Raw genomic sequence first — 27,072 nt, 5'->3', positions numbered from 1 at the left:
GAATTGTTACTGAGGGACACAGAATTGTTACTGAGGGACACAGAACAGTTACTTAGGGCCACAGAATTGTTACTCAGGGACAGACACAGAATTGTTACTCAGGGACAGACACAGAACCGTTACTTAGGGCCACAGAAACATTACTTAGGGACACAGAATTGTTACTCAGGGACAGACACAGAATTGTTACTCCGGGACACAGAATTGTTACTGAGGGCCACAGAACCGTTACTTAGGGCCACAGAAACATTACTCAGGGACACAGAATTGTTACTGAGGGCCACAGAACCGTTACTTAGGGCCACAGAAACGTTACTTAGGGCCACAGAATTGTTACTCAGGGACAGACACAGAATTGTTACTGAGGGACACAGAATTGTTACTGAGGGCCACAGAACCGTTACTTAGGGACACAGAAACATTACTCAGGGACACAGAATTGTTACTGAGGGCCACAGAACCGTTACTTAGGGCCACAGAAACGTTACTTAGGGACACAGAATTGTTACTCAGGGACAGACACAGAATTGTTACTCCGGGACACAGAATTGTTACTGAGGGCCACAGAACCGTTACTTAGGGCCACAGAATTGTTACTCAGGGACAGACACAGAATTGTTACTCAGGGACACAGAATTGTTACTCAGGGACACAGAACCGTTACTTAGGGCCACAGAAACGTTACTCAGGGACACAGAATTGTTACTGAGGGCCACAGAACCGTTACTTAGGGCCACAGAAACGTTACTTAGGGACACAGAATTGTTACTCAGGGACAGACACAGAATTGTTACTGAGGGACACAGAATTGTTACTGAGGGCCACAGAACCGTTACTTAGGGCCACAGAAACGTTACTCAGGGACACAGAATTGTTACTGAGGGCCACAGAACCATTACTTAGGGCCACAGAAACGTTACTTAGGGACACAGAATTGTTACTCAGGGACAGACACAGAATTGTTACTGAGGGACACAGAATTGTTTCTGAGGGCCACAGAACCGTTACTTAGGGCCACAGAAACGTTACTCAGGGACACAGAATTGTTACTGAGGGCCACAGAACCGTTACTTAGGGACACAGAATTGTTACTCAGGGACAGACACAGAATTGTTACTGAGGGACACAGAATTGTTACTGAGGGCCACAGAACCGTTACTTAGGGCCACAGAAACGTTACTCGGACACAGAATTGTTACTGAGGGCCACAGAACCGTTACTTAGGGCCACAGAAACTTTACTTAGGGACACAGAATTGTTACTCAGGGACAGACACAGAATTGTTACTGAGGGACACAGAATTGTTACTGAGGGCCACAGAACCGTTACTTAGGGCCACAGAAACGTTACTCGGACACAGAATTGTTACTGAGGGCCACAGAACCGTTACTTAGGGACACAGAATTGTTACTCAGGGACAGACACAGAATTGTTACTCAGGGACAGACACAGAATTGTTACTGAGGGACACAGAATTGTTACTGAGGGCCACAGAACCGTTACTTAGGGCCACAGAAACGTTACTCGGACACAGAATTGTTACTGAGGGCCACAGAACCGTTACTTCGGGCCACAGAAACGTTACTTAGGGACACAGAATTGTTACTCAGGTACAGACACAGAATTGTTACTCAGGGCCACAGAATTGTTACTGAGGGCACAGAACCGTTACTTAGGGCCACAGAAACGTTACTTAGGGCCACAGAATTGTTACTCAGGGACAGACACAGAATTGTTACTGAGGGACACAGAATTGTTACTGAGGGACACAGAACCGTTACTTAGGGCCACAGAAACGTTACTTAGGGACACAGAATTGTTACTCAGGGACAGACACAGAATTGTTACTGAGGGACACAGAATTGTTACTGAGGGTCACAAAACCGTTACTTAGGGCCACAGAAACGTTACTCGGACACAGAATTGTTACTGAGGGACACAGAATTGTTACTCAGGGCCACATAATTGTTACTCAGGGACAGACACAGAATTGTTACTCAGGGACACAGAATTGTTACTCAGGGACACAGAATCGTTGAATTAAAGACTATGTCAGACAACATGCAGAGGAGTGGCAGAGGAGGCAATGTTTTAGGAGCGAGCAGACGTGGCAGCAGAGGAAGGGGTCGAGGCAGCACTAGTCGCAGCCAGAGGCCAGTGCTCCCGGTGTCATCCAGCGGTCGTGTCTCCACCGACAACCCTGCCGTCATCGATTGGTTGGCTCGGTCGTCTTCCTCTTCCCAGGTCACCTCTGACACCTACAGCCAACGGTCGGTGGGTACGTCAGACACAACCGTTAGTTGGCATGGCCCGGGAGCAAGCCCACTGAAATCACGTGTCCTCGACCTGCCCCTGTCCTTTGCTGTTCCCTCACCAAGCGAAGTATCGCATGCTGTGGGCTCAGCCCCACTGTACAGTGAGGAAGAGCTAACAGAGGGCGGTCAGGAACGGGGGGAGACATCCGCCTCTTCAGCAGCCAGGCGAAGAAGTAGTGGCGAGGAGAGTGGCTCGGTAGCCGGTCTAGAGACAGGTCTGTCTCCTGACCCAGACGCAGCCGAGGGGGCTAGTAGTGACGCGGAGACCCTACTTGATGATGATGAGGCTGATCGCACTTGGCAGCCTCGTCGTCATCAGGCAATTTCTTCCGCATCATCAGGAGAAGAGGGTGCCAGCTTGGCAGCGAGCAAAACAGTCGGTGGGTTGCCCAGGAGGCAGCAGGGTCGCAGCAGTGTCAGTGGAGGCAAACGGCCACGGAGTAGAGCACCAGCTACACTGCAGCCTACCACCACGGCCAGTAGTGGTGCCGGTGTGCACGGAGGAAGTAGCAGTCAGCCAGTGAGGAGTAGCGGGGGCAAAGTTTCCTACTCGGCGGTGTGGCAATTTTTCGTCAAGCCGCCCGAGGAAGTAAACGTAGCCGTATGTCGACTATGTGGCCAGAAAGTCAAGCGTGGCCAGGGGGCCAATGTTGGGACTACAGCGTTGCGTCAGCATATGCAGCGTCGCCATTCGGTGGCCTGGGAAAACCATGATAAAGATACGGCGGTTCTGCCTGCCCCAGCCCCCGCTCCATCACCCGCTCCGTTACTTGCTCTGTCACCCGACGTCAATCGCCCTCTATCAGCCAGTCAAGGCTCCAACACCTCTGCTGAGGGGAGTTGTCGCTCGTTGGCATCTTCCGCTCGTTCAGATGCTCCTTCTCCTGCTACTCCTCTTCACGGATTCCGTCAGCAGTCTTTCTTGGAATCCGTTTCCAAGAGACAACAGTTTGCAAGCACGCACCCGACGGTGCAAAAGCTGAACGTCCTCCTGTCCAAGTTGCTGGTGCTGCAGTCCCTCCCTTTCCAACTGGTGGACTCAGCACCTTTCTGAGAAATGATGGCTTGTGCCGAGCCGCGGTGGAGAGTGCCATGCCGGCATTTCTTCGCCAAAAAGGCAGTGCCAGCCCTGCATTCACATGTAGAAGAGATGGTGGGCCAGTCTTTGAGCATGTCGGTCTCTGCCAAAAGTGCACGGCAGCGCCGACGTGTGGAGCTGTAACTACGGTCAGGGACAGTACATGTCATTTACGGCCCACTGGGTGAACGTGGTGCCGGCACAGCCCCACCAGCAACTTGGACAGGTCACGCCGCTTTTGCCTCCACGTTTGCACGTCCTTGGTCCGGCAAAGATGTCCGCCTCTACCACCTCTTCTTCCGCCGTGTCCTCAGCCGCCACCCCTGTGCCAAGTCCCATTACCCGACCGGCATATCACATGTGCAGGGCGCAACGGTGTCACGCTGTGCTGCACCTGGTATGCCTTGGCGAACGTAGTCACACAGGGGAGGAACTTCTGAGTGTAATGAACAGAGAAATCGACAGATGGCTGTCTCCACGCAAACTGAAAATCGGAACCATGTTCACCGACAACGGAAAGAACATGGTGTCTGCTCTGCGTCAAGGAAGGTTGTGCCATGCGCCATGCATGGCTCACGTGTTCAATCTGGTTGTCAAGCGGTTCCTAAAATCCACCATCCCACTGCAAGACATCCTTAAAATGTCACGTAAACTTTGCATGCATTTCAGCCATTCCTACAGCGCAAAGCACACCCTCCTTGAGCTGCAGCGGCAGAACGGAATTCCACAGCATCGCCTGATCTGCGACGTTGCAACAAGGTGGAATTCAACCCTACATATGTTAGACCGCCTTTACGAACAGCGAAAGGCCGTCATCGATTTCCTGATGTTACAAGCGGATAAAGGTACTCCCTGTGTAACTTAGATGTCAGCCATTGGCAGCTCATGCGTGACACCTGCCGCTTGCTCAGGCCCTTTGAGGAGGCCACGCTATTCGTGAGTCGGCAGGACTATGGGATGAACGACGTCATTCCTCTGTTGCACGTCCTGGAACAAATGCTGTTAACAATGGCTGGTCAGGGTGCGGTAGACGTGGCGCACAGATCTCAACGCCACATGACCCCTGTGGGGGCAGGACAGGAAGAAGAGGAGGAGGTAGAGGAGGACATTGGTGCTCAGGAATTATTGAGTGAAATGGGTGGTTTTTCCACTCAGCGGACAGGAGTGGAGGAGCAGGAGCATCTGGTAGAGGAGGAGGAGGAGACAGAGGACCCAGACGCACCGTGGCAGTATGCTGTGGAGATGGAGGCAGGGAGTCCCTCGCATTCCTTGGCACAAATGGCCCATAGCATGCTCGGTTGCTTGCGTAGCGACAGCCGAATAATAACCATCAGACAGAGGGATGACTTTTGGCTGTCCACCTTGTTGGACCCTCGCTACCGTTCCAAAATGGTGGCCTTTTTCACACCTGCTGAGAGGGAGGCCAAAATTACGTACTATAAAAACCACCTATGTAGTCAGTTGGTCTCTGCCTTTCTGCACCAACGTCCATCCTCAGACACTGTGGGCCCTGTGCGCTTGCGTTCCGCTGCCATGGCAGCAGGGGAGGGGTGGGGTGGTAGGAGCAGTGGCAGCTCCACCAACAGCGGCTGCCTCAGTCTGCAGTCGATGATGAGTAGCTTTCTTCACCAGCGCAGTGAGGAAACTACTAACCAGCCGCAGCAGCAGCAGCATCAGGTGGACCTGGAGCAGGACCTCAAACAACAGGCTTGGGCCTACTTGGACAGCACCCTGCCAACCGAGGTAGACAATCCCCTTGACTACTGGGCAACGAAACTTGACCTTTGGCCCCAACTAACTGAATTTGCCCTTGAAAGGCTGTCATGCCCGGCCAGTAGCGTGGCATCGGAGCGCGTGTTTAGTGCGGCAGGAGGTATTGTAACTCCGCGGAGGACACTGCTCCTACCACCCCACCCCTCCCCTGCTGCCATGGCAGCGGAACGCGAGCGCACAGGGCCCACAGTGTCTGAGGATGGACGTTGGCGCAGAAAGGCAGAGACCAACTGACTACATAGGTCTTATGGATGGAAGTACGACGGTATATGATCTTCTTCGCACCCACGGCATTACCTCATAAAATTTCTGCATTGCATCTGCAATCACAACGCTGACTTCCCGGATCGCCACTCAGCCATTGGACTCTTGATAGTCGTCTCCCCACACTGCTGCTGGGGGGACTTTTTAACATAGGCCTCTGTATGGCCTTCAATTTAAGCTGCTTACGCTTTGCTACTCTGCCATGGGCCCCTGTACCGCCTCCTCTTGCTGCTGCCAGGTCCAGAGTGTGTCATGGGTCCCTGTACGGCCTCCCATTGCTGCTGACTTCATCGCCAGACTCTGCCATGTGCCACTTTCAGGTCTCCTTACACTGTTGGTGGGTTCCATTTTGTGATAGGGTGCTGTATGGCCTTCCATTGCTGCTGCCTCCACCGCCACCCTGCGCCATGTGCCTCTGTCGTCTGCTCACGCTGCTGACGGCTTCCGCTTTTTAACCGAGGCCTGTGTTTGGCTTCCGAATACTGCTGCATCCACCGCCACCCTGCGCCATGTGTCTCTGTCGTCTGCTCACGCTGCTGACGGCTTCCGCTTTTTAACCTAGGCCTGTGTATGGCTTCAGAATAATGCTGCCTACACCGCCACCCTGCGCCATGTGCCTCTGTCGTCTGCTCACGCTGCTGCCAGGTCCATACTGATTCATGGCCCCCTGTACCGGCTCCTCATGAACGTGGTTCAGCGGGTTTGCATCACTTAACGGCAAATCGTTGACAAACGCTGGGACGTTCAGTGTTGTGCGCATTAAGCCAGACACCAAAGGGCAGCACAGACCTGTTATTACTCGCTCAAGCATGGCTGAACAAAACCAGTCTCTACCACAAATTGGACCCAGACCTGCCCAGGGTCTCATAAGTAGATTGCACGGAGGAGTAGAGTTCGTTATTGGAATTAACTGTGAGGGACTTTTAAACCTAGGTCTGTGTATGGCCTTCAATTGAAGCTGCTTCTGCTCCGCCACTCTGCCATTGGACTCTTGATAGTCGTCTCCCCACGCTGCTGCTGGGGGGACTTTTTAACATAGGCCTCTGTATGGCCTTCAATTTTAGCTGCTTACGCTCCGCCACTCTGCCATGGGCCCCTGTACCGCCTCCTCATGCTGCTGCCAGGCCCGTAATCTGCCATGGGCCCCCGTACCGACTCCTCATGCTGCTGCCAGGCCCGTAATCTGTCATGGGCCCCTGTACCGCCTCCTCATGCTGCTGCCAGGTCCAGAGTGTGTCATGGGTCCCTGTACGGCCTCCCATTGCTGCTGTCTCCATCGCCACACTCTGCCATGTGCCACTTTCAGGTCTCCTCACACTGCTGGTGGGTTCCATTTTGTCATAGGGTGCTGTATGCCCTCCCATTGCTGCTGCCTCCACCGCCACACTGTGGCTCCACACTCTGGTTTTGGCCCCGTGACTGCCCAAATGAGTGAAGTGTGCGGTGATTCTAAGATCGACGGCACTCATCTGCATGTCATACTGACTGTCAGTATTATTTCTCTTCCCCAGCAGACTCCAAGGGCATTTAAATTAAAGGTACAGTGTTCTGCACTAATATAAAGGCTCTCTGAAGCCTAGAAACACCCTTTTATAAGTTAAATTCGCAGCGAATATATTCGGATCGAAGCAAATTTATTCCGCGAATTCGGCGAATTAGCCAAACCGAATTTTTGAATAATTTGCTCATCTCTAGTAATAATAATAATAATTTCTTGGAATGTCATCAGGGTTATATATAGCATTTTGGGTGGTTTAGCCATCTGGTCCACTGGGTATCATTCTACATAATTTTAATTATTTACAGTAAATAATACCGTCCCATTTATGTTTTTCTCAACATATTATCCAGATCAGTTATCGGCCCACTGACACTCACCTGAGTGACAAAAAAATGTATCCAACTTTATTCCGTATGACACCAGACGATCGGGTCCGTTTTGCAGCCATTATAACATTTCTGCAGCATTTTGGGTGGAATTGGGTTGGAGTATTAACATCATGGGATGGCAGCGGTGATGACGAGTCGCAAGAACTGAGTAAGATGATGAGCCAACATGGGATCTGCACAGATTATATCCTTCAATTCACTGATGACGAAGTAGATAGTATTGAGAAAATGAAGATTGTTAGTGAATCAGCAGCTAAAGTTATCATTGTGTGTGGAACCTACGCAACCAACTTTTATCATTTTATTGCTCATATACCCTCTGTTATAGAAACTATCACATTTATTTTCCCTTCATCCTGGAGTAAATTAAACAGTGTCAATATTATGGACTTCACATCAATCAACTGCAGCTTCATTTTTCTATGGCCACAAAATGGAATCTTAAACATTGATATTTATGATCAAGGTGTCAACTTCTCCAGCTGCTTAACTGACCCAATACTGGAAGATCTTTGGCTTTGGTGCTTTCACTGCCTTTCCCCAGACCGGTACAAAAATTACTTTTTCCGCTTAGGCCGTGATTTTTCTCTACACGTTTGTACAGATGTAAGAGAGATTTCATGCATATTGTCTGCTTATACAACTGTCCCCTTCTATGCATACAGAGCCGTAAATGTTCTGGCCAATGCTCTCCATGGAATGTACATGAAGAAAAATAAATCTGAACAAAATAGATTCCAGCACAGAGTAAGTTGGATAATAAGTGTGTGTATCAGGGGCGGACTAACAACTCATGGGGCCCCCGGGCAATAGGGGATCATGGGGCCCCTGTGTCCTTGCCCAAACTCAAAAAAGCCTATGAATAAGGTACCAGGGGCATCTCATGGGGCCCCCTACTGACCCTGGGCCCTCGGGCGGTGCCCGAGTTTTCAGATGGTCAGTCCGCCCTTGGAGTGTATTACTATGGACTCATACTATCTAAAATTATGAAATTGGACAGCTATCTCCACCCTTCCTTTTACTGCCTGGATCAGGAAAGTTGCAATCACCACATTTTTTCTTTGCTCTACATGCTTATGTTTATACACACGTGTGGTTAAATGTTCTACAATGTACATGCAAAAAAAAAAATATCAAATTGTGTCTCTATAATAATCTTTCTCCCAGCCACCCCTTGCTCTAGGATTAAGCCCTTTAGAATGAAACATGGCAGACGGGGGTTGTCGTCAGGGGGGAGCAACAACGTGTCTCTGGTTGACCCACTAAAGTTTTAACAGGAAAGTGATGTCACCATTGGGCAGTCATATGTGTTCTTTTAGCCAGTACAATCTGGTATTTGGGAACACAGCTGATATTACTGCAGGAATCCAGAAAAGTCTGATAAAAGCATAGCTTTGCCCATCACCCTGTGCTTTACAGTGAAAACATAGCTGTGGTCATCAACAAATTGGTGGCCATAGATTTCAGTATATGGAAGACGACATCAGTGTTTTCACCACAGAGCGGAAGTTCACCTCCTTTCCTGGCACCTCACCTGCACTCCAGGCAATTCACCTTGCTATAGGCAGTTATACTCCCCTCCAAGTTCTTTTCTGCTTCCTCAGCTCTGATACTAAAATTGACTCCAATTTTCATCCATAACTTCCTACCTTCCATCAAACCTTACACACTCCTCTCCTGCACATAATCCATGAAGTAATAAACTCATCTGCTCTACATACTGCCCTCTGTCATACTATTTTCCACAATACTCTTTCATACTCCGAACCACCATACACTCCACATTCCTCTCCTGCATATACTACCTAATGCCATGTCCTTTCCATAACTTTCCTTCACAGTATTCATATTGAATTTTCCCCAGTTATATCCCCTTTCGAGTACACACACAAGTACAGGAGCCGCTTAGTAGTTTGGGACCTCGGCCTTTTTGACACACCAAGCTAAGCAAAGGGATACCTGTACACAGGATGAGAATATTGGATGAATGATTGTCCATTTTTTCACTATCGAAAGTGAAGAATTTTCTAAAATTACAAAAATTCTTATATGTCAGATAGAAAATTTGGAAGTGATGTGATGCACACTGCTCAAAAAAATTAAAGGAACACTTTTTAATCAGTTTTTAATCAGTTTAAGTCAGTTTAACTCCTGGGATATTGATCTGGTCATTTATGTAGCAGAGGGGGTTGTTGATCAGTTTCAGCTGCTACTAACTGAAATTAGCTGAAATTAACAACAGGTGCACTAGATGGGCAACAATGAGACAACACCCAAAACAGGAATGGTTTTACAGGTGGAGGCCACTGACATTTTTTTGCCTACTCATCTTTTCTGACTGTTTTTCACTAGTTTTGCATTTGGCTAGGGTCAGTGTTAGTACTGGTAGAATGAGGCCATACCTGGACCCTACAGAGGTTGCACAGACAGTCCAACTCCTCCAGGATGACACGTCAATACGTGCCATTGCCAGAAGGTTTGCTGTGTCTCCCAGCACAGTCTCAAGAGCATGGAGGAGAATCCAGGAGACAGGTAGTTATTAGAGGAGAGCTGGACAAGGCTGTAGAAGGTCCTTAACCCATCAGCAGGACCGGTATCTGCTCCTTTGTGCAAGGAGGAACAGGATGAGCCCTGCCAGAGCCGTACAAAATGACCTCCAGCAGGCCACTGGTGTGACTGTCTCTGACCAGACAATCAAAAACAGACTTCATCCCCCAGTGGATACACATTTGTCTGTTGGTGGCCCACAGAGCCCTCATACAAGTGTGGATTCATCCAAATCCTCCACCTCTCAAAGCAGTGACACAGGCACTAACTAACCTTTCAACCAGGAAAAGCTTGACACCATCACCCAAAACTTTAAGTCCACTCATCATTTCATCTCAAGACGAAGACGCTACATGGAGCATTCCTTCTCACCTGCTGGATAATCCGCTCACATGGAACCGTTCAGCTACACAGACTGGTATCTCAAAGCTCAACTAACCAATACACTGGGTAAACTCCAAGTCACCAACCCACTCTCTAGGCCCACCCCCCACTTATCCTCCTCCCCAACTTTCTGTGAATTGCATAATCAGCAATAAATTGTACCTAGCCCACATGGTAATCCTTTTATAGTGTTCTCTCAGATAGAGAAGTACTTCTGTTCAGGCTACTGTATCCAAGCTTCCATTCCTAAGGAATTGATTAACTTTAAGGGCCGGCCCTCTTATCTGTCATGTTATACCTTACATGCCTATTTCTAACACTGTTTGTTCTACGTTGCAGTTGTTGTACAGGCTTTTGTACTCCTTGTCTTACAAATACCTCTGGTTAATAAGGTTTTATATCAAGATTGTATTGTTGTATTTACCTTGAAAAAATTCAATAAAAATGTATTTATAAAAATTTGACTTAATGAGGGTGGCCTGAGGGCCTGAGGTCCTCTAGTGGGCCCTGTGCTCACTGCCCAGCACCACAGAGATCAATTGGCAATAGAACAACTCTGGAATATCATGTTTCGGTCCACCTGACGCCGCCAGGTTGCACCTCAGACTGTCCAGGAGCTCAGGGATGCCCTGGTCCAGATCTGGGAGGAAATCCCCCAGGACACTATCCGTGGTCTCATTAGGAGCCTCCCCCGACATTGTCAGGCATGCATACAAGCACGTGGGGGCCACACAGACTACTGAGGACCATTCTGAGTTGCTGCAATGACATTTCAGCCAAATGGACTCGCCCGCTGCATAATAGTTTCACTTTAATTTTCGGGGTGTCTTTGAATTCAGTCCTCTGTAGGTCGATCATTTTCATTTCCATCAAACGATGGGGTGTCCTTACATTCCTCCCCCCGTCCATGTCAGTATAGAGATCCAGCAGGAGATTCCTCCCCATTGAGATCTGATGGGTTTTCAAAGTGTTTCTTTCATTTTTTTGAGCCGTGTATATACTGTATATATATAATTCTTTTCATTTGTACTGTTTCTTTTACCAATATGGTAGTTTAACATTTTATACAAACACACATCATTGATTTTAGAGATATAATATGAACTATGAAATAGTAAAAAAAAGATTTAGAATGATATTTATTACTTTTTATAGTATAGATATTGTTTTATATATATTTAAGTTGATACTTTATAAAACAACAACATTTTTTTATGATTAATACATTTCTCTAACTTGTGTAGAGGTTTATAAAACTATTCTGGCTCCTCCTCTCTGCTAAGTGGCCCTACAGCTAGTCACTTGCTATGGGGACACTCATGTGTGCTCCCTCCTGAGCCACCCATGTGTGTCCATAAGACACACAGAGCACAACCTGGTCCGGCCCCCTACTCCCGCCTCACTAGCTGAGATTGACAGTAGCCAATGGCTTCTGCTGCTGTGTCTCAGCCAATGAGGAGGCAAGAGACCAGGGAGAGCCAAGGCTCCCATCTACATCTCTGGATGGGAATTCTGGATGGGCTCGGGTTAAGGGGGCTTTGGAGACCTTTACACTGAAAGTTTTTTTTACGTTGATGTCTAGAATGCATTAAGGTAAAAATCTTGAGCCTTTACAACTTATTCTTTTATTATCTATACTTATTATTTTTATTTCAGGTACTTATATAGCGCCATCAATTTACGCAGCACTTTACATATATATTGTACATTCACATCAGTCCCCACCCCCAAGGAGCATACAATCTAAGGTCCCTAACTCACATTCATACATACACATACTAGGGACAATTTAGACAGGAGCCAATTCACCTCCCAGCATGTCTTTGGAGTGTGGAAGGAAACCGGAGTACCCAGAGGAATCCCATGCAGGCACAGGGAGAACATACAAGCTCCACGCAAGTGATGCCATGGTTGGGATTTGAACCAACAACCCGAGTACTGCCAGGTGGAAGAGCTAACCATTTAGCCACTGTGCTGCCCTGAGAGGTCGAAAACTGGTCAATATGTTAAAGACTGAAAATATTCAGAAGGCAGATGGTGCGTGGATTATGTGCTCCTGTCCTAGCTTGCTAGCTGTGGTACAAAACTGAAGTATTTATATTGTCTAAAAAAGAAACAAATATTTTTTCCAGATTTTATAGTATATAGATATGAGTGTTGTGCCCTGTCACGATATAAAAAGGGGTTCCCATGCAGGATGAGTGGCTCCAGGGTGCTTGCAGTGTAGTGTAATATGCAGGAAAATTGGAATGTTTTAATTCTGACTACACTGTACAGGGGGGGACTGACAACTCATGGGGCCCCCGGGCAATAGGGGAACATGGGGCCCCTGTGTCCTTGCCCAAACTCAAAAAAGCCTATGAAAAAGGTACCAGGGGCATCTCATGGGGTTCCCTACTGACCCCGGGCCCTCAGGCAGTGCCCGAGTTTCCAAATGGTCAGTCCGCCCCTGATACTGTATATACACACAGATCTGTCCAATCTGAAAATAAAATGAACAATTGATGATTCTCTGGATCAGTGGATCAGGGGATGTACATGGAGACATTGCAAGAGAATCCATAAATGAAGACAAAGTGATTCTCCTCATTCATTCATTCATTCATTCATTCCTATTCACATTTATAGACAGACAGCCTAGTAACTTGGATCTAACCACTTTGTATTTATTAACCCCTCGCCTATTGGGCTCTTTTACCCCCTTCCTGCCCAGGCCAATTTTCAGCTTTCAGCGCTGTCTCACTTTGAATGACAATTGCGCAGTCATGCAACACTGTACCCATATGACGTTTTTATCATTTTCTTCCCACAGAGATTTCTTTTGGTGATATTTAATCACCACTGGGGTTTTTTTTTTTGCTAACTAAACAAAAAAATACCCAAAATTTAGAAAAAATAACGCGTTTTTCTTTGTTTCTGTTATAAAAAATAAATAACCTTTCTTCATAAATTTAGGTCAAAATATATTCTGTATTTTTTGCACTATAAACAAAAAAAGATCAAACGTTTTGGGAAAAAAAAAGGTTTTCTTTGTTTCTATTATATAATTTTGCAAAAAGGGAATTTTTCTGCTTTACTGATGTACGTTGATGAGGCTACACTGATAGGCAGCACTGATGGGCACTGATAGGCAGCACTGATGTGCATTGATGAGGCTACACTGATAGTCAGCACTAATGGGCACTGATAGGCACTGATAGGCAGCACAGATGGGCACTGATAGGCAGCATTGAAGTATACTGATGAGACTACACTGTTAGGCAGCACTGATGGGCACTGATAGACAGTACTGATGGACATAGGTGGGAACTGAGGAAGCAGCACTGATAGGCGGCACTGATGAGCACTGATAGGCTGCACTGATGAGGAGACACTAATGATGCTGCACTGATATGTGGCACTGATGGGCACTGATAGGCAGCAATGATGGGCGCTGATGAGGCTACACTGATAGGCAGCACTGATGGGCACTGATAGGCTGCATTGATGTGCATTGATGAGGCTACACTGATAGGCAGCACTGATGGACACTGATAGACAGTACTGATGGACATAGGTGGGCACTGAGGAAGAAGCACTGATAGGCGGCACTGATGGGCACTGATAGGCTGCACTGATGAGGCGGCACTGGTGGGCATTGATGAGGAGGCACTAATGATGCTGCACTGATATGTGGCACTGATGGGCACTGATAGGCAGCAATTATGGGCACTGATAGGCAGCAATGATGGGCACTAAAAATGAGCACTGACTGGTGGCACTGACTGTGGGCACTGACTGGCAGCATTGATGGGGACAGATTGGAAGCATACTGGGCAGCACTTTTGGGAACTGATGGGCAGCACTTCTGGGTACTGAAGCCCAGCACTAATGGCCAGCACTGTTGGGTGCTTTTGGGACTGCACTGATAATCAGTGCAGATATCCGCTTTGACAGTTTCCATTTCCCGACAGTACTTTCCACATGCTGTGACAGTGTGAGGAAAGTGCTGCCGATAACCGGCAAGTGTATTTACATTGTGGGCAGCTGTGATTGGACACAGCTGATCACGTGGTAAAAGGCTGCTGTGAATGGCCTTTTACCATGTCATGTGATCAGTTGTGTCCAAATGACACAGCGATCACAGACAGTGCTGGGTGTGGGGCTCGGGGGGACATCATATGACGCCCTCCCAGAACCAGGCGCGTGATGTAGCCGTCATTCGGCTGTAGCTCTGTAGTGAGGTGGTTAGGCAGACTTTAATTGCAGAACTCTGATATCTGTATATAGTAACGACTCTTTTCTGTCTTCCATGAAAAGCTGCACAATTATGTGAGAAATGTCCATTACACCGACCCAAGCGAAGGCGAAATCTACTTTAATGAGAGACGAGAAGTTCCAACCGATCTTATTCTACAAAGTTGGGTTGGTTTAAATCAAACACATTTTTATCGCATCACAATTTCCACTATTCAAGGCCCAGATTATGTGCTTGAAAAGTTAATCGACATGAATGATCCCTTCTTCTGGAAAAGAGGCAAAGTAAGGAATCATTTGATTATTTTGTGTTTCTATTGTTTGCTGAGGAGGTTCATAATTAGGATTAACCCCCCTGGCGGTATTCCTGAGTGTAGGTCGGGGTAAAGTTTCAGCACCACAAGTGGTAACCCCCCCGAGCTACACTCGGGAATACACTGCAGCGTTGCTCCGGGATCCCTCCATCACTTCCCTTGTCCTGCGCTCCCGCGATGTCCCCCCTGCAGTGTCCCCGTCCATCTCCTCCGGGCCGGCATCTGTCCTCCAGGTTCTGTTCCCTGCAACGTCGGGACGTGCGGGGGACAGAACCAGCGGGAAATTTAAAAATGTGACATTCACTCAATACACTAAAATCTGCTAGTATTCCATTCCTGTATCAACCCATTTCACATACATTGTGTCCCGAGTGCTTTGTCCGGCGCCCTGCCTGCATTTTTACTGTTCTTTCTGCCTGGAAACTGAGAAACGTCCATGGCGTCCAAAAAGCGTCCCTTTAGGTCAGACGCAGTTTTAGACCGGCTAGAGAACAGCGATAGTAAATCAGAACCACTTGCAGAATTGAGTGATAATAATTTGTGGAGAAATTCCTCATCAGACATAGATCCTCAGCTCTACCTCTGAAGAAGTGCGTGCGCACGAAACGCATCAGTTGGAGCCCAGGACGCCATTGACACTACGCCGCCAGTGCCAGGTGGAGGCCCGGCGGCCATCTTTAATCTTAAAGGGTCAGTCATTTGATTAAACCTGGCACCATTGTGAGTTTTTTCTGAACACTCCTGTTTCTCTTGAATAAAATCATTTTCATCAACCTACTACACTATGGGTTCTTTCCTGTGTCTTCTGTGATGAGCCTTTTCAGCTTCTGCAGACCCAGATTGATCCCTGCACCAGCCTTTGAGAGGAGGAATTTTTCACTTCACACACTTCTGTAAGGATTTCTGTGACCTGCTGGACCTCCATTTCACCACACGAGGGCGCTTCATTTCCACTATCTCCAGCTCCTGCCCATTACCAGACCAGAAAAGAGAGGGGAATCTCCATGATATCATATACACATGCGTATTATTAATACGTTTCTGGTTAGTGCGCATTTCTAACTTTTGCACTGGGAATCAGCAAGCACCATCACTGGACTGTGATTTATTTATTTATTTATTGATTGATTTATTTATTTATTCATTTGCTTTGGTTTCATTTATTATTTATATCTCAAAATTTAAATCAGAAAAAACCACAGCGCCCAGGACCAATCTATTGACAAACAGTTGTAAGTGAAATGCTGCTGTGCATAGGTATATAAACCAAAACAAATATTCCAATATAAACCAGCGCAAAACACAATTAATAAATAATAAATAAATATAAAATAATTTTCAAAGTCCAGTGGTGAAAATAAGTGACCACAATACCGTGACACAAAAATCTAAAAAAAATATATATAAAAGTCCAGTGATCTAAAAAAACTTTCTTAAAAAATATAATAAACTTCAGTGCTTCAAATAATTCTTCCACCATCCACCAGTGCCAAAAACCAACATAAACCGCACTCACCAGATATTGGTGAGTAAAACACCTTTCAGGATTATTTAGGGCTCCTGGACCCCCTTTGAGGACTCCTCTATTTTCCACCTCAAACCTATGGGTGATTCTTCATTCGTCTCCTCGCCACACCACCAAGTTCCAAAAGGGAGAAAAAAAAAGTGTGATACTGTTATGCCCCTTTTATAATTAATTCATGCCAAACCACTCACATTTCAAAGGATAAAAACTAGCATTTATTTAAGGACATCATACAAATTTTCGAGTAACAAATACGAATTTCCACAGCTCCTAGGAACTCACAGCCTTGTATACAGCAGGATGACAGCCTCCATAACAAACAAACTTTCTTACGAACTTTCTTTGCTCGTCAAAAAAATGACCGCCTGGAACACATCCCTCGGCGTGCGTTCCACTCACCGGAAATGACGTCAAACGTTCGGGGATCCGACCGGAAATACGTCAACGCGTTTCGCCCCACCCACAGGGCGTTCTCAAGCTGGACTTTTATATATATATATTTTTTAGATTTTTGTGTCACGGTATTGTGGTCACTTATTTTCATCACTGGATTTTGAAAATTATTTTATATTTATTTATTATTTATTAATTGTGTTTTGCGCTGGTTTATATTGGAATATTATTTATATCTGCCCGCAATATAGTAACATCACTCAGCGCTGCATTTTCTTTATATATAGTAAATCAGAACCACTTGCAGAATTGAGTGATAATGATTGGTGGGGGAAATTCCTCATCAAACACTGAAAACGATTCTGCGACTTTGCTCAGCGATGTGCGAACTTGGCGCTCTATTTCACATTTCAGTATTTTTGGTTTGATTATATTATTGAATGAAATGTATTATTATTCTATTATTATTATTATATTATTATTTTTTATGATTATTTATTATTTTATAATTTATGATTTCGTGTTTAAAATTTTAACATACCCGGGATGTTTACTAGACCCTTGTTCGGACAGATTTCAGGGAGTTATTCCTAAAAATTACAGGCCTACAATAACGACATATTTCCATGCAAAAAAGTACCGCTTTGAGCACAGAAATATGAACATAATCAGACCGCTAGGGAGGTTAACCTAAAATAGACCCTATCAACATACCATAGAAATCAACAAACACCCTACATCAGGGGTGTCCAACTGGCGGCCCTTCAGCTGTTGTGAAACTACAAGTCCCATCATGCCTTTGACTTTGGGAGTCATGCTGGTAACTGTCAGCCTTGCAATGCCTCATGGGACTTGTAGTTTGGCAACAGCTGGAGGGCCTCCCCTGCCCTAGATGAACAAAAGCCCCAAAATGTTGCCTCCTGAATGGATCTCAAACCTGCAGGAATCACCTTGAACCCATGGTAGAGACGAACCCGAACCTCATTCCTATTTGTAATGCTTAGTTTGTATAATGATGGGCATTTATAAATGAATAACAATAATAATATCTGATTTCAGATCCCGGTATCTCGATGCTCAGATCCCTGTTTACCCGGCAGCAGGAAAAAATTTGGATCTTCAATTCATATATGCTGCTATGAGTGCGTCCCGTGTCCAGAAGGAGAGATATCCAACATTTCGGGTACGGTTTGTATTTGTTAGTTATTGCTGGACTGGGAAGAGGGTACCTCTGTACTTAAAGCGTTTGTCAGGGAAAAAAAAAAGGAAGTACGTCTCTGCAATGTGTGCACATTTCCCCGTGTTTTTAATACTTTTGAAGACCCCACAAGTACCAAATGATACCTGTTGATCCTCCCAGAAATGCACTCAGCTCCTAAATCCTGCTAGGGCCTGAAATCACACAGACGTTTGTGGATTGAAATGAAAAGAAATGGTGTCAGCCCTGTCCAGTTTTTGTTACTGCTACTATTACTACTACTACTATTACTACTATTACTACTACAACTACTACTACTACTACAACTACTACTATTACTACTACTACTACTATTACTACTACTACTACTATTACTACTACTATTACTACTACGACTGCTACTACTACTATTACTACTACTACTACTACTACTACTACTACTATTACTACTACTATTACTACTACTACTACTACGACTGCTACTACTACTATTACTACTACTACTACTACTACTACTACTACTATTACTACTACTATTACTACTACTACTACGACTGCTACTACTACTATTACTACTACTACTACTACTACTACTATTACTACTACTACTACTACTACTACTACTACTATTACTACTACTACTACTACTACTACAACTAATACTACTACTACAACTAATACTACTACTACTACTACTACTACTACTACTACTACTACTACTACTACAACTAATACTACTACTACAACTAATACTACTACTACTACTACTACTACTACTATTACTACTACTACTACTACCCCTACAACTAATACTACTACTACAACTAATACTACTACTACTACTACTACTACTACTACTACTACTACTACAACTACTACAGAACTACTGAACCCATCCCCTCTACTCATTTTTTGACAGTATAAAAAGATACTTCTGAATGGTGTAATCAAAGTAGACCAGTCATAGCCTTACAAGCCCGCATGAATCAGGTCCTGATATGTCACAGTGTACAGCAGCAGGACAGTTTTTTCTAAATGTAGCGCTACCCTCATGAGGGCCGCTGTGTTTTTTAGGTCTCCCAAAGCTCTGCATTGCTCATGCATTTTCCACACTCACATCCACAGTCATTGAGCAGTCCATGAGCTTGGTTTTTGTCATTTTATTACAGGCAATATTTTGGATAGGGTAATAGGAATATTCAAATATATTAATAGTAGAAAGGTCCGGTCCGAGCATGTAGGCCCTTTACAGAATCATCTAGAGGGGGTGACTGGGGACAAAGAGAAGGCACATTTATTACATACATTCTTCAGCTCTGTGTATACAAAGGAGCATGGAGGAGCTCTTGTCCATAATGGGGGATGGTACTGACACAGCTCCAGATGATCCACATTGCCTCACAATTGATATGATCCAAAAATATTTAGACAGAATAAAGGTGAATAAAGCCCCTGGACCGGATGGCATACTCCCACGGGGCCTTAAAGAATTGAGCTCTGTCATTTCAAAGCCATTGTTTCTCATTTTTAGGGACTCTTTAATGACTGGCATAGTACCACTGGATTGGTGTAAGGCCAATGTGGGGCCAATATTTAAAAAGGGGTCAAAATCTTTCCCAAGTAATTATAGACCTGTTAGTGTAACTTCTATAGTTGGGAAGATACCGGAGAGTTTAATAAAAGATCAAATAGATGAGTTCTTGCTGGAAAAAAATATTTGAAGCAACAGACAGCATGGATTCATGAAAGACAGAAGATGTCAAACAAATGTTTTTCTTTTCTTTTTTTTCACAATGATGCAGTGCTATATGAACAACTATAAGGTGGGTGTAACCACCCCAGGGGCGGACTGACAACTCATGGGGCCCGGACAATAGGGGATCATGGGGCCCCTGTGTCTTTGCCCAAACTCAAAAAAGCCTATGAAAAAAGGTACATGGGGCATCTTATGGGGCCCCCTACTGACCCCGGGCCCTTGGGCAGTGCCCGAGTTTCCAAATGGTCAGTCCGCCCCTGAACCACCCTATGCATGAGGATATACAATAGTGAATATGAACAGCATATATACAATACGATGTAATAACTCCTATTATGGTGTTAGATCTGGCCGGATCTATTCAGTGATAAACAGGTGATTAACGGTGCAAATAAGAGGTTCAATAGAACCTAAACAGGTGGTATTGATTCTCCCCCGTCTAGGGATTAATTCAAGCAAAGTAAATGTGATAACAAAGACACAGTGAATCCCTATACTGGGATAAATACTACCACATAGATGTGATAAGTGCAATGACCCGTATCATTTAACAAACCACAATAAGATATACATGTCCATGTTAATCTTTCAAAGTGCTACATGGCCAAACCAGCCATGCCTTTCCATGCGTGCTCCTGTGTTGGTGCAAATGGTGAAGTGAGAATCCTACACGGCAGGCATGCACGCTCACCTTCCCGCTGCGACCCACAGAGGCCAAAAAGTCTTTTGGATCACCCTGGATTCTCGGGGTAGGATAGGTTCCACAGTCCCTACTGGTCTCTCCTTCACTGTCACTTATGCCTCCATCCACAGGTGTCAATGTATAAGCTCATATATGCACATCATATGGAACCATACAAAACAGAAAAACTCCACAGTGTAATACTGTTGGTTTATTGCTAAATAAGGTAAAAATCACCAATTGCCCACTCACATTGCTGTAGATACAAACAGGCTTTTCACACCACTAGCATGGGTGTACTGGATGCACCCTGGTGTACCAAGATGGCACCTACAGGAAGTGCGTCACCACGTTGCCTCTACACATATCCTGAGGAAGCCACGTGGCGTGGCATAACGCGTAGAGGCGACATGGTGATGGGGTGGCGGTGGACGTGGTATACTTGGACAGAGGGGTGGCTGTGGACATGGTATTCTTGGATAGAGGGGTGGCTGTGGATGTGGTATACTTGAACAGAGGGGTGGCGGTGGACGTGGTATACTTGGACAGAGGGGTGGCTGTGGATGTGGTATACATGGACAGAGGGGTGGCTGTGGAAGTGGTATACTTGGACAGATGGGGCTGTGGACGTGGTATACTTGGACAGAGGTGTGGCTGTGGATGTGGTATACTTGGACAGGGGGGTGTCTGTGGACATGGTATACTTGGACAGAGGGGTGGCTGTGGAAGTGGTATACTTGGACAGATGGGGCTGTGGATGTGGTATACTTGGACAGAGGGGTGTCTGTGGATGTGGTATACTTGGACAGAGGGGTGGCTGTGGACATGGTATACTTGGACAGAGGGGTGGCTGTGGACGTGGTATACTTGGACAGAGGGGTGGCTGTGGACGTGGTATACTTGGACAGAGGGGTGGCGGTGGACGTGGTATACTTGGACAGAGGGGTGGCGGTGGACGTGGTATACTTGGACAGAGGAATGGCGGTGGACGTGGTATACTTGGACAGAGGGGTGGCTGTGGATGTGGTATACTTGGACAGAGGGGTGGCTGTGGACGTGGTATACTTGGACAGAGGGGCGGTGGTGGATGTGGTCTACTTGAATTTTGAAAAAGCATTTGACACAGTTTCCCAACACACGGCTAATATGTAAGGTAAAGTCTACAGGCTGGAAAAATCTGTATGTAAATGGATAGAAAACTGTTTAAAGATGGTAATCAGAGAGTAGTGGTTAATGATTCATACTCTGAATGGTCTAGGGGTGTCAGTGGTGTACCCCAAGGGTCAGTGTTATTAGTGGGGTACCCCAAGGTTCAGTGTTATTAGTGGGGTACCCCAAGGTTCAGTGTTATTAGTGGGGTACCCCAAGGTTCAGTGTTGGGACCCTTACTTTTTAATATATTTATAAACAATATGGGGTCTGATATTATAAATCCCATTTCAGTCTTTGCAGATGACACCAAGCTGTGCCGGGGAATAACTTCCTTACAGGATGTCTCCAATTTACAAGCCGACCTCAATGCTCTGTTTAATGGGGCAACTATGTGGCAAATGAGGTTTAATGTTGATAAATGTAAGGTTCTGCACTTGGGGGCTAAGAATATGCATCATACATACTAGGGGGGTACAACGGGGGGGGGGGGTCAATGATGGAGAAGGATCTGGGGGTTCTGGTAGATCACAAGCTTAATAATGGCAGCAATGCCAAGCTGTGGGTTCTAAAGTGAGCAAAATCCTCTCTTATAATGATAGAGGTATAGACTCCAGAGAGAGATATCATATTACCCCCCCCCCATCCCCCCCGGTACAAATCATTATTAAGACCTCATCTGCAATATGCAATTCAGTTTTGGGCACCAATTCACAAAAAGAACATTGGGGAACTGGATAAAGTACAGAGAAGGGCAACCAAACTGATACGAGGCATAGAGGAGATCAACTATGAGGAAAGATTAGAGGAACTGAATTTATTCTCTCTTGAGAAGAGGAGATAAAGGGGGGGATATGATCACCATGTATAATACATAAGGGGGGGATATGATCTCCATGTATAATACATAAGGGGGGGATATGATCTCCATGTATAATACATAAGGGGGGGGGGATATGATCGCCATGTATAATACATAAGGGGGGATATGATCTCCATGTATAATACATAAGGGGGGATATGATCTCCATGTATAATACATAAGGGGGGATATGATCACCATGTATAATACATAAGGGGGGATATGATCTCCATGTATAATACATAAGGGGGGATATGATCTCCATGTATAATACATAAGGGGGGATATGATCTCCATGTATAATACATAAGGGGGATATGATCTCCATGTATAATACATAAGGGGGGATATGATCTCCATGTATAATACATAAGGGGGGATATGATCTCCATGTACAATACATAAGGGGGATATGATCTCCATGTATAATACATAAGGGGGGATATGATCTCCATGTATAATACATAAGGGGGGATATGATCACCATGTATAATACATAAGGGGGGATATGATCTCCATGTATAATACATAAGGGGGGATATGATCTCCATGTATAATACATAAGGGGGGATATGATCTCCATGTATAATACATAAGGGGGATATGATCTCCATGTATAATACATAAGGGGGGATATGATCTCCATGTATAATACATAAGGGGGGGATATAATCTCCATGTATAATACATAAGGGGGGATATGATCTCCATGTATAATACATAAGGGGGATATGATCTCCATGTATAATACATAAGGGGGGATATGATCTCCATGTATAATACATAAGGGGGATACGATCTGCATGTATAATACATAAGGGGGATATGATCTCCATGTATAATACATATGGGGGGATATGATCTCCATGTATAATACATAAGGGGGGATATGATCACCATGTATAATACATAAGGGGGATATGATCTCCATGTATAATACATAAGGGGGGATATGATCTCCATGTATAATACATAAGGGGGATATGATCTCCATGTATAATACATAAGGGGGGATATGATCTCCATGTATAATACATAAGGGGGGATATGATCTCCATGTATAATACATAAGGGGGGATATGATCTCCATGTATTATTATTATTTATTATTATTATTATTATTATTATTATTATTATTATTATACATATATTATATATTATATTCTTCCTTCCTTCATCCCCTTCCATCCTTCCACCTCTCCCTTCATTCCTTCCAGCCACCCTTCCCTTCCTTCATTCCTTCATTCCTTCCTTCCTTCCACCCATCCCTCTCTTCCTTTCCTCCCTCCCTTCTACCCCTCCTTTCCTTCCTCTCCTCCCTCCCTCCCTCCCTTCCTTCCTTCCTTCCTTCCTTCCAACCCTTCCTTCCTTCCTTCCACCCACCCACCCCTTTCTTCCTTCTTTCCTTCCCTCCTTCCTTCCTTCCTTCCTTCCTTTCTTCCTTCCACCCCTTCCTTCCTTCTACCCTTCTTTCCTTCCTTCCACCAACCCCTTCCTTTCTTTCACCCACCCACCCTTCCTTCCTTCCTTCCTGTACATAAAAACATAATATAATACCCAATTCTTTTGGTAAACTATAAAATATGCTGTTGGGCCGGGTAAAGAGATTCCAAAAAAACAATTGCACACACTTGTGAAATGGTGCCAAACTTCAGTATTTAAAGATCCCCATAGATGACGCTTTATACGCCTTTACAGGTTACCAGTTTAGAGTTACAGATGCTATAATTATTTCTGTCACTCTGACATTCACAGCAATACCTCACATATGTAGTGTGATCACCATTTATGTAGGTGTACGTGACCAAAGCGTGTGTTCTCCTTTGCAGATGAACATGGGAGGATAGGGCACTTTAAATTTCTTTCTTTATTGGTGGGACACTGGTACACTGACAGATGTTGTTGTTCACTTGTACTCTGTGACAGATGTTGATCGTCGTCCTGTGGACACTGGCAGATCTTGATGTTGCAATGGAACACTATTGCAGATGTTTTGTGCACTGGTACACTGTGACAGATGTCGATTAGACAATAGTACACTGGTACAGATGTTGATGTGACTGTTGAACAGGGACAGATGGTGCTTGTTGTACTGTGTGGGAATGGCTGCAATCTTTGTCTTCTTTGCATAGCTGAACTCTAAAATCACCAGCTATGCAGAGAGCTGTTATAGGCTGTAGCACCCCCCTGGCCAACACCTGCCCCCCACCCGCCCCCAAACCAACATGGGTCTCTATTTATAATCAGTGAAGGCTGTGATTGGACACGGCCATCATGAGATCGGGAGGGCCAATCAGAGTCCGTATCTCGATCTCTGATGTGCTGTGTCCGTGGAAGGTGCACGTTCTGAGAAGACATTCAGGAAGGTCAACTCAGAACAGGAAAGTTCCCGCCCGGTCATTTATGTGCAGTGGCTGGGTGGGAAGTGGTTAATATATCCATATACATTTGTAATATGCGGAGCTCACCTGGTCAGATAGCATACAGTGTATGTGACTCCTAGAGTTATTGCAGTAAGGCTGATTACCATTTCCTAAAAGCTTTCAACGCCATTAGAGGAGGTGCTTATGTAAAAAGTGGGGAGCTGCCACACAATCAGTTGCAGCAGTAGTCCCACAAACACTTGTCCATGTGAGCCTATAGATTGGCCCCCCCGGCTGAGCGGCATCATACCACCCACTGCCAGTGAACTGACATCATATGGCCGCTGGCACACATAGCAGTCAGATGAAAGAGGGCAGAAGGAGTAAGTGATACTAAGCCTTGGTTCCAAGTACAGAGCCTTGGTACCCAGTGCCAAGCCTTGGTTCCACCTCAGGCCCTCCAAACCATCCAACCAAATTAAAATTGCCCCTGCGTGTTTTCTACTGGTTCTGTGAGTTCGGTCCAGTCAATGAGCAAGATGGATCAGTGGCTCTCATAATCCTTGGCTGATGAGAGCTCCAGAATGCTGATACAGTCTCTCTTTTTTGGTCCATAACCAACAGATATTTCTTTGCACTTGTTGAACAGATATAACAAAATGTTTCCAGTGGTGTATTTAACAGACCAAAAGGTTGAAAATAATTGAAGTTCATTTTCAGGGTTTTCAGACATTTTAAACTGAAACTCCCCATTATCAGTTTTCTGCTTATAACACATTTCCTGTATGTTCCTTTTTTTAACACTTTTCTGCATCTTTATGGCACCACCAACCTTTTTTTTTATTTTACCACTTGTCTCTACGTATGAGTTCAACTGTGTGATAGATAGAAATCCCATTGCTAGCTGTGAGACAACACAAGACAATTTCCTCAGAAGCTCTGACCCCGATGCTCATTGTGTTTGTATTGTTCTTCCTGCAGACAGTGAAAACTGCATGAAATGTCCTGATGAAGAATGGCCAAATGAGAAGAAGGATCAATGTGTTCCAAAACTGATGGAATTTCTCTCCTACACTGATGACACCATTGTTGCAGTATTTTCAGCCATGTCCATCCTCTGTTGTCTTCTGACTGGTTTAATATTGGGGATATTTATACATTACCAGGACACCCCCATTGTTAAAGCTAATAACCGGAACCTGAGCTATCTTCTCCTGGTCTCCATCATGCTGAGCTTCCTCTGTGTCTTCTTGTTCCTGGGCCATCCAGTAGATGTAACCTGCATGCTGCGTGTCACCTCTTTTGGTGTCATCTTCTCGGTTGCCGTCTCTTCTCTACTTGCCAAAAGTATCATGGTGTGTATTGCTTTTAAAGCCACCAAACCTGGGAGTCCCTGGAGGAAATGGATGGGAACCAAACTGTCCAATTGTATCATCTGTGTCTTCTCACTGGTCCAAGCCACAATCTGTGTCACTTGGTTGTCTATTTCTCCTCCCTTCCAGGATCAGGACATTAACTCTTATCAGGGGAAGATCATCATTCAGTGTAATGAGGGTTCAGTTATAGGCTTCTACTCTGTCCTGGGATATATGGGGCTTCTGGCAGCTGTGAGCTTCATTATAGCTTTTATAGCCAGGACATTACCGGACAGTTTTAATGAGGCCAAGTACATCACCTTCAGCATGCTGGTGTTCTGCAGTGTCTGGATTGCCATGATCCCGGCCTATCTGAGCACCAGAGGGAAATACATGGTGGCTGTGGAGGTCTTTGCTATAATGGCCTCAAGTTCTGGACTTCTTGGCTGTATATTCTTCCCAAAATGTTACATAATTCTGTTCAGACCTGACCTGAATACAAAGACAGTTATCCGCTAATATGTGAGGAGCAACACTGGGCTACCTGTAGTTATGGTATTATCTCTATTATTGTTAGTATTTTGTGTTGACATTGAACACTGTTAAATATAAACATTTACTACTTACCTCTTCGAAGGATGGTGATTTTAGTTTTTGCTCTGGGCATTGCTGGTATCAGACATTTTGGGGTTTATTGGAAACCTTGTCTCATGCTGGGTATTGTGGTTCCTCTCGCCAGTTGATTCATCACTATAGAACGGGTGTCGGCAACCCGCGGCTCCAGAGCCGCATGCGGCTCTTTTTCACCTTGGCTGCGGCTCCGGAGCACACTGCCCACCAGGTGACAGGCAATAGGGCAGCAATGGGCAAACTACGGCCCGGCAGACCTTTTAATCCGGCCCGCGGAGCTAGGCTCCCGCTAGGCTCCTCTCACAGTCCGCCCTGAAGACCGGTGTAGCATGAAAATCTGTCTCCTATGAGGATCTGT

General features: G+C 45.4%; 1 protein-coding gene across 1 annotated transcript; it reads left to right on the top strand.

The window, feature by feature from the left end:
* The first annotated feature begins 7,323 nt into the window (after positions 1–7,323).
* Positions 7,324–26,603, top strand: LOC149457655 (vomeronasal type-2 receptor 26-like). Its single transcript, XM_089683389.1, has 4 exons — positions 7,324–8,067; positions 14,551–14,772; positions 17,779–17,902; positions 25,711–26,603. The coding sequence occupies exons 1-4, from the start codon at positions 7,324–7,326 to the stop codon at positions 26,601–26,603; spliced, it is 1,983 nt and encodes a 660-aa protein (XP_089539515.1).
* The last annotated feature ends 469 nt before the right edge of the window (positions 26,604–27,072 follow it).

The sequence above is a fragment of the Staurois parvus genome, unplaced genomic scaffold (genome assembly GCF_062004578.1).
Source record: "Staurois parvus isolate SC_StPar_1 unplaced genomic scaffold, SC_StPar_1.0 ptg000308l, whole genome shotgun sequence".
NCBI lineage: Eukaryota > Metazoa > Chordata > Amphibia > Anura > Ranidae > Staurois > Staurois parvus.
This window is presented reverse-complemented; position numbering and strand designations above follow the sequence as displayed.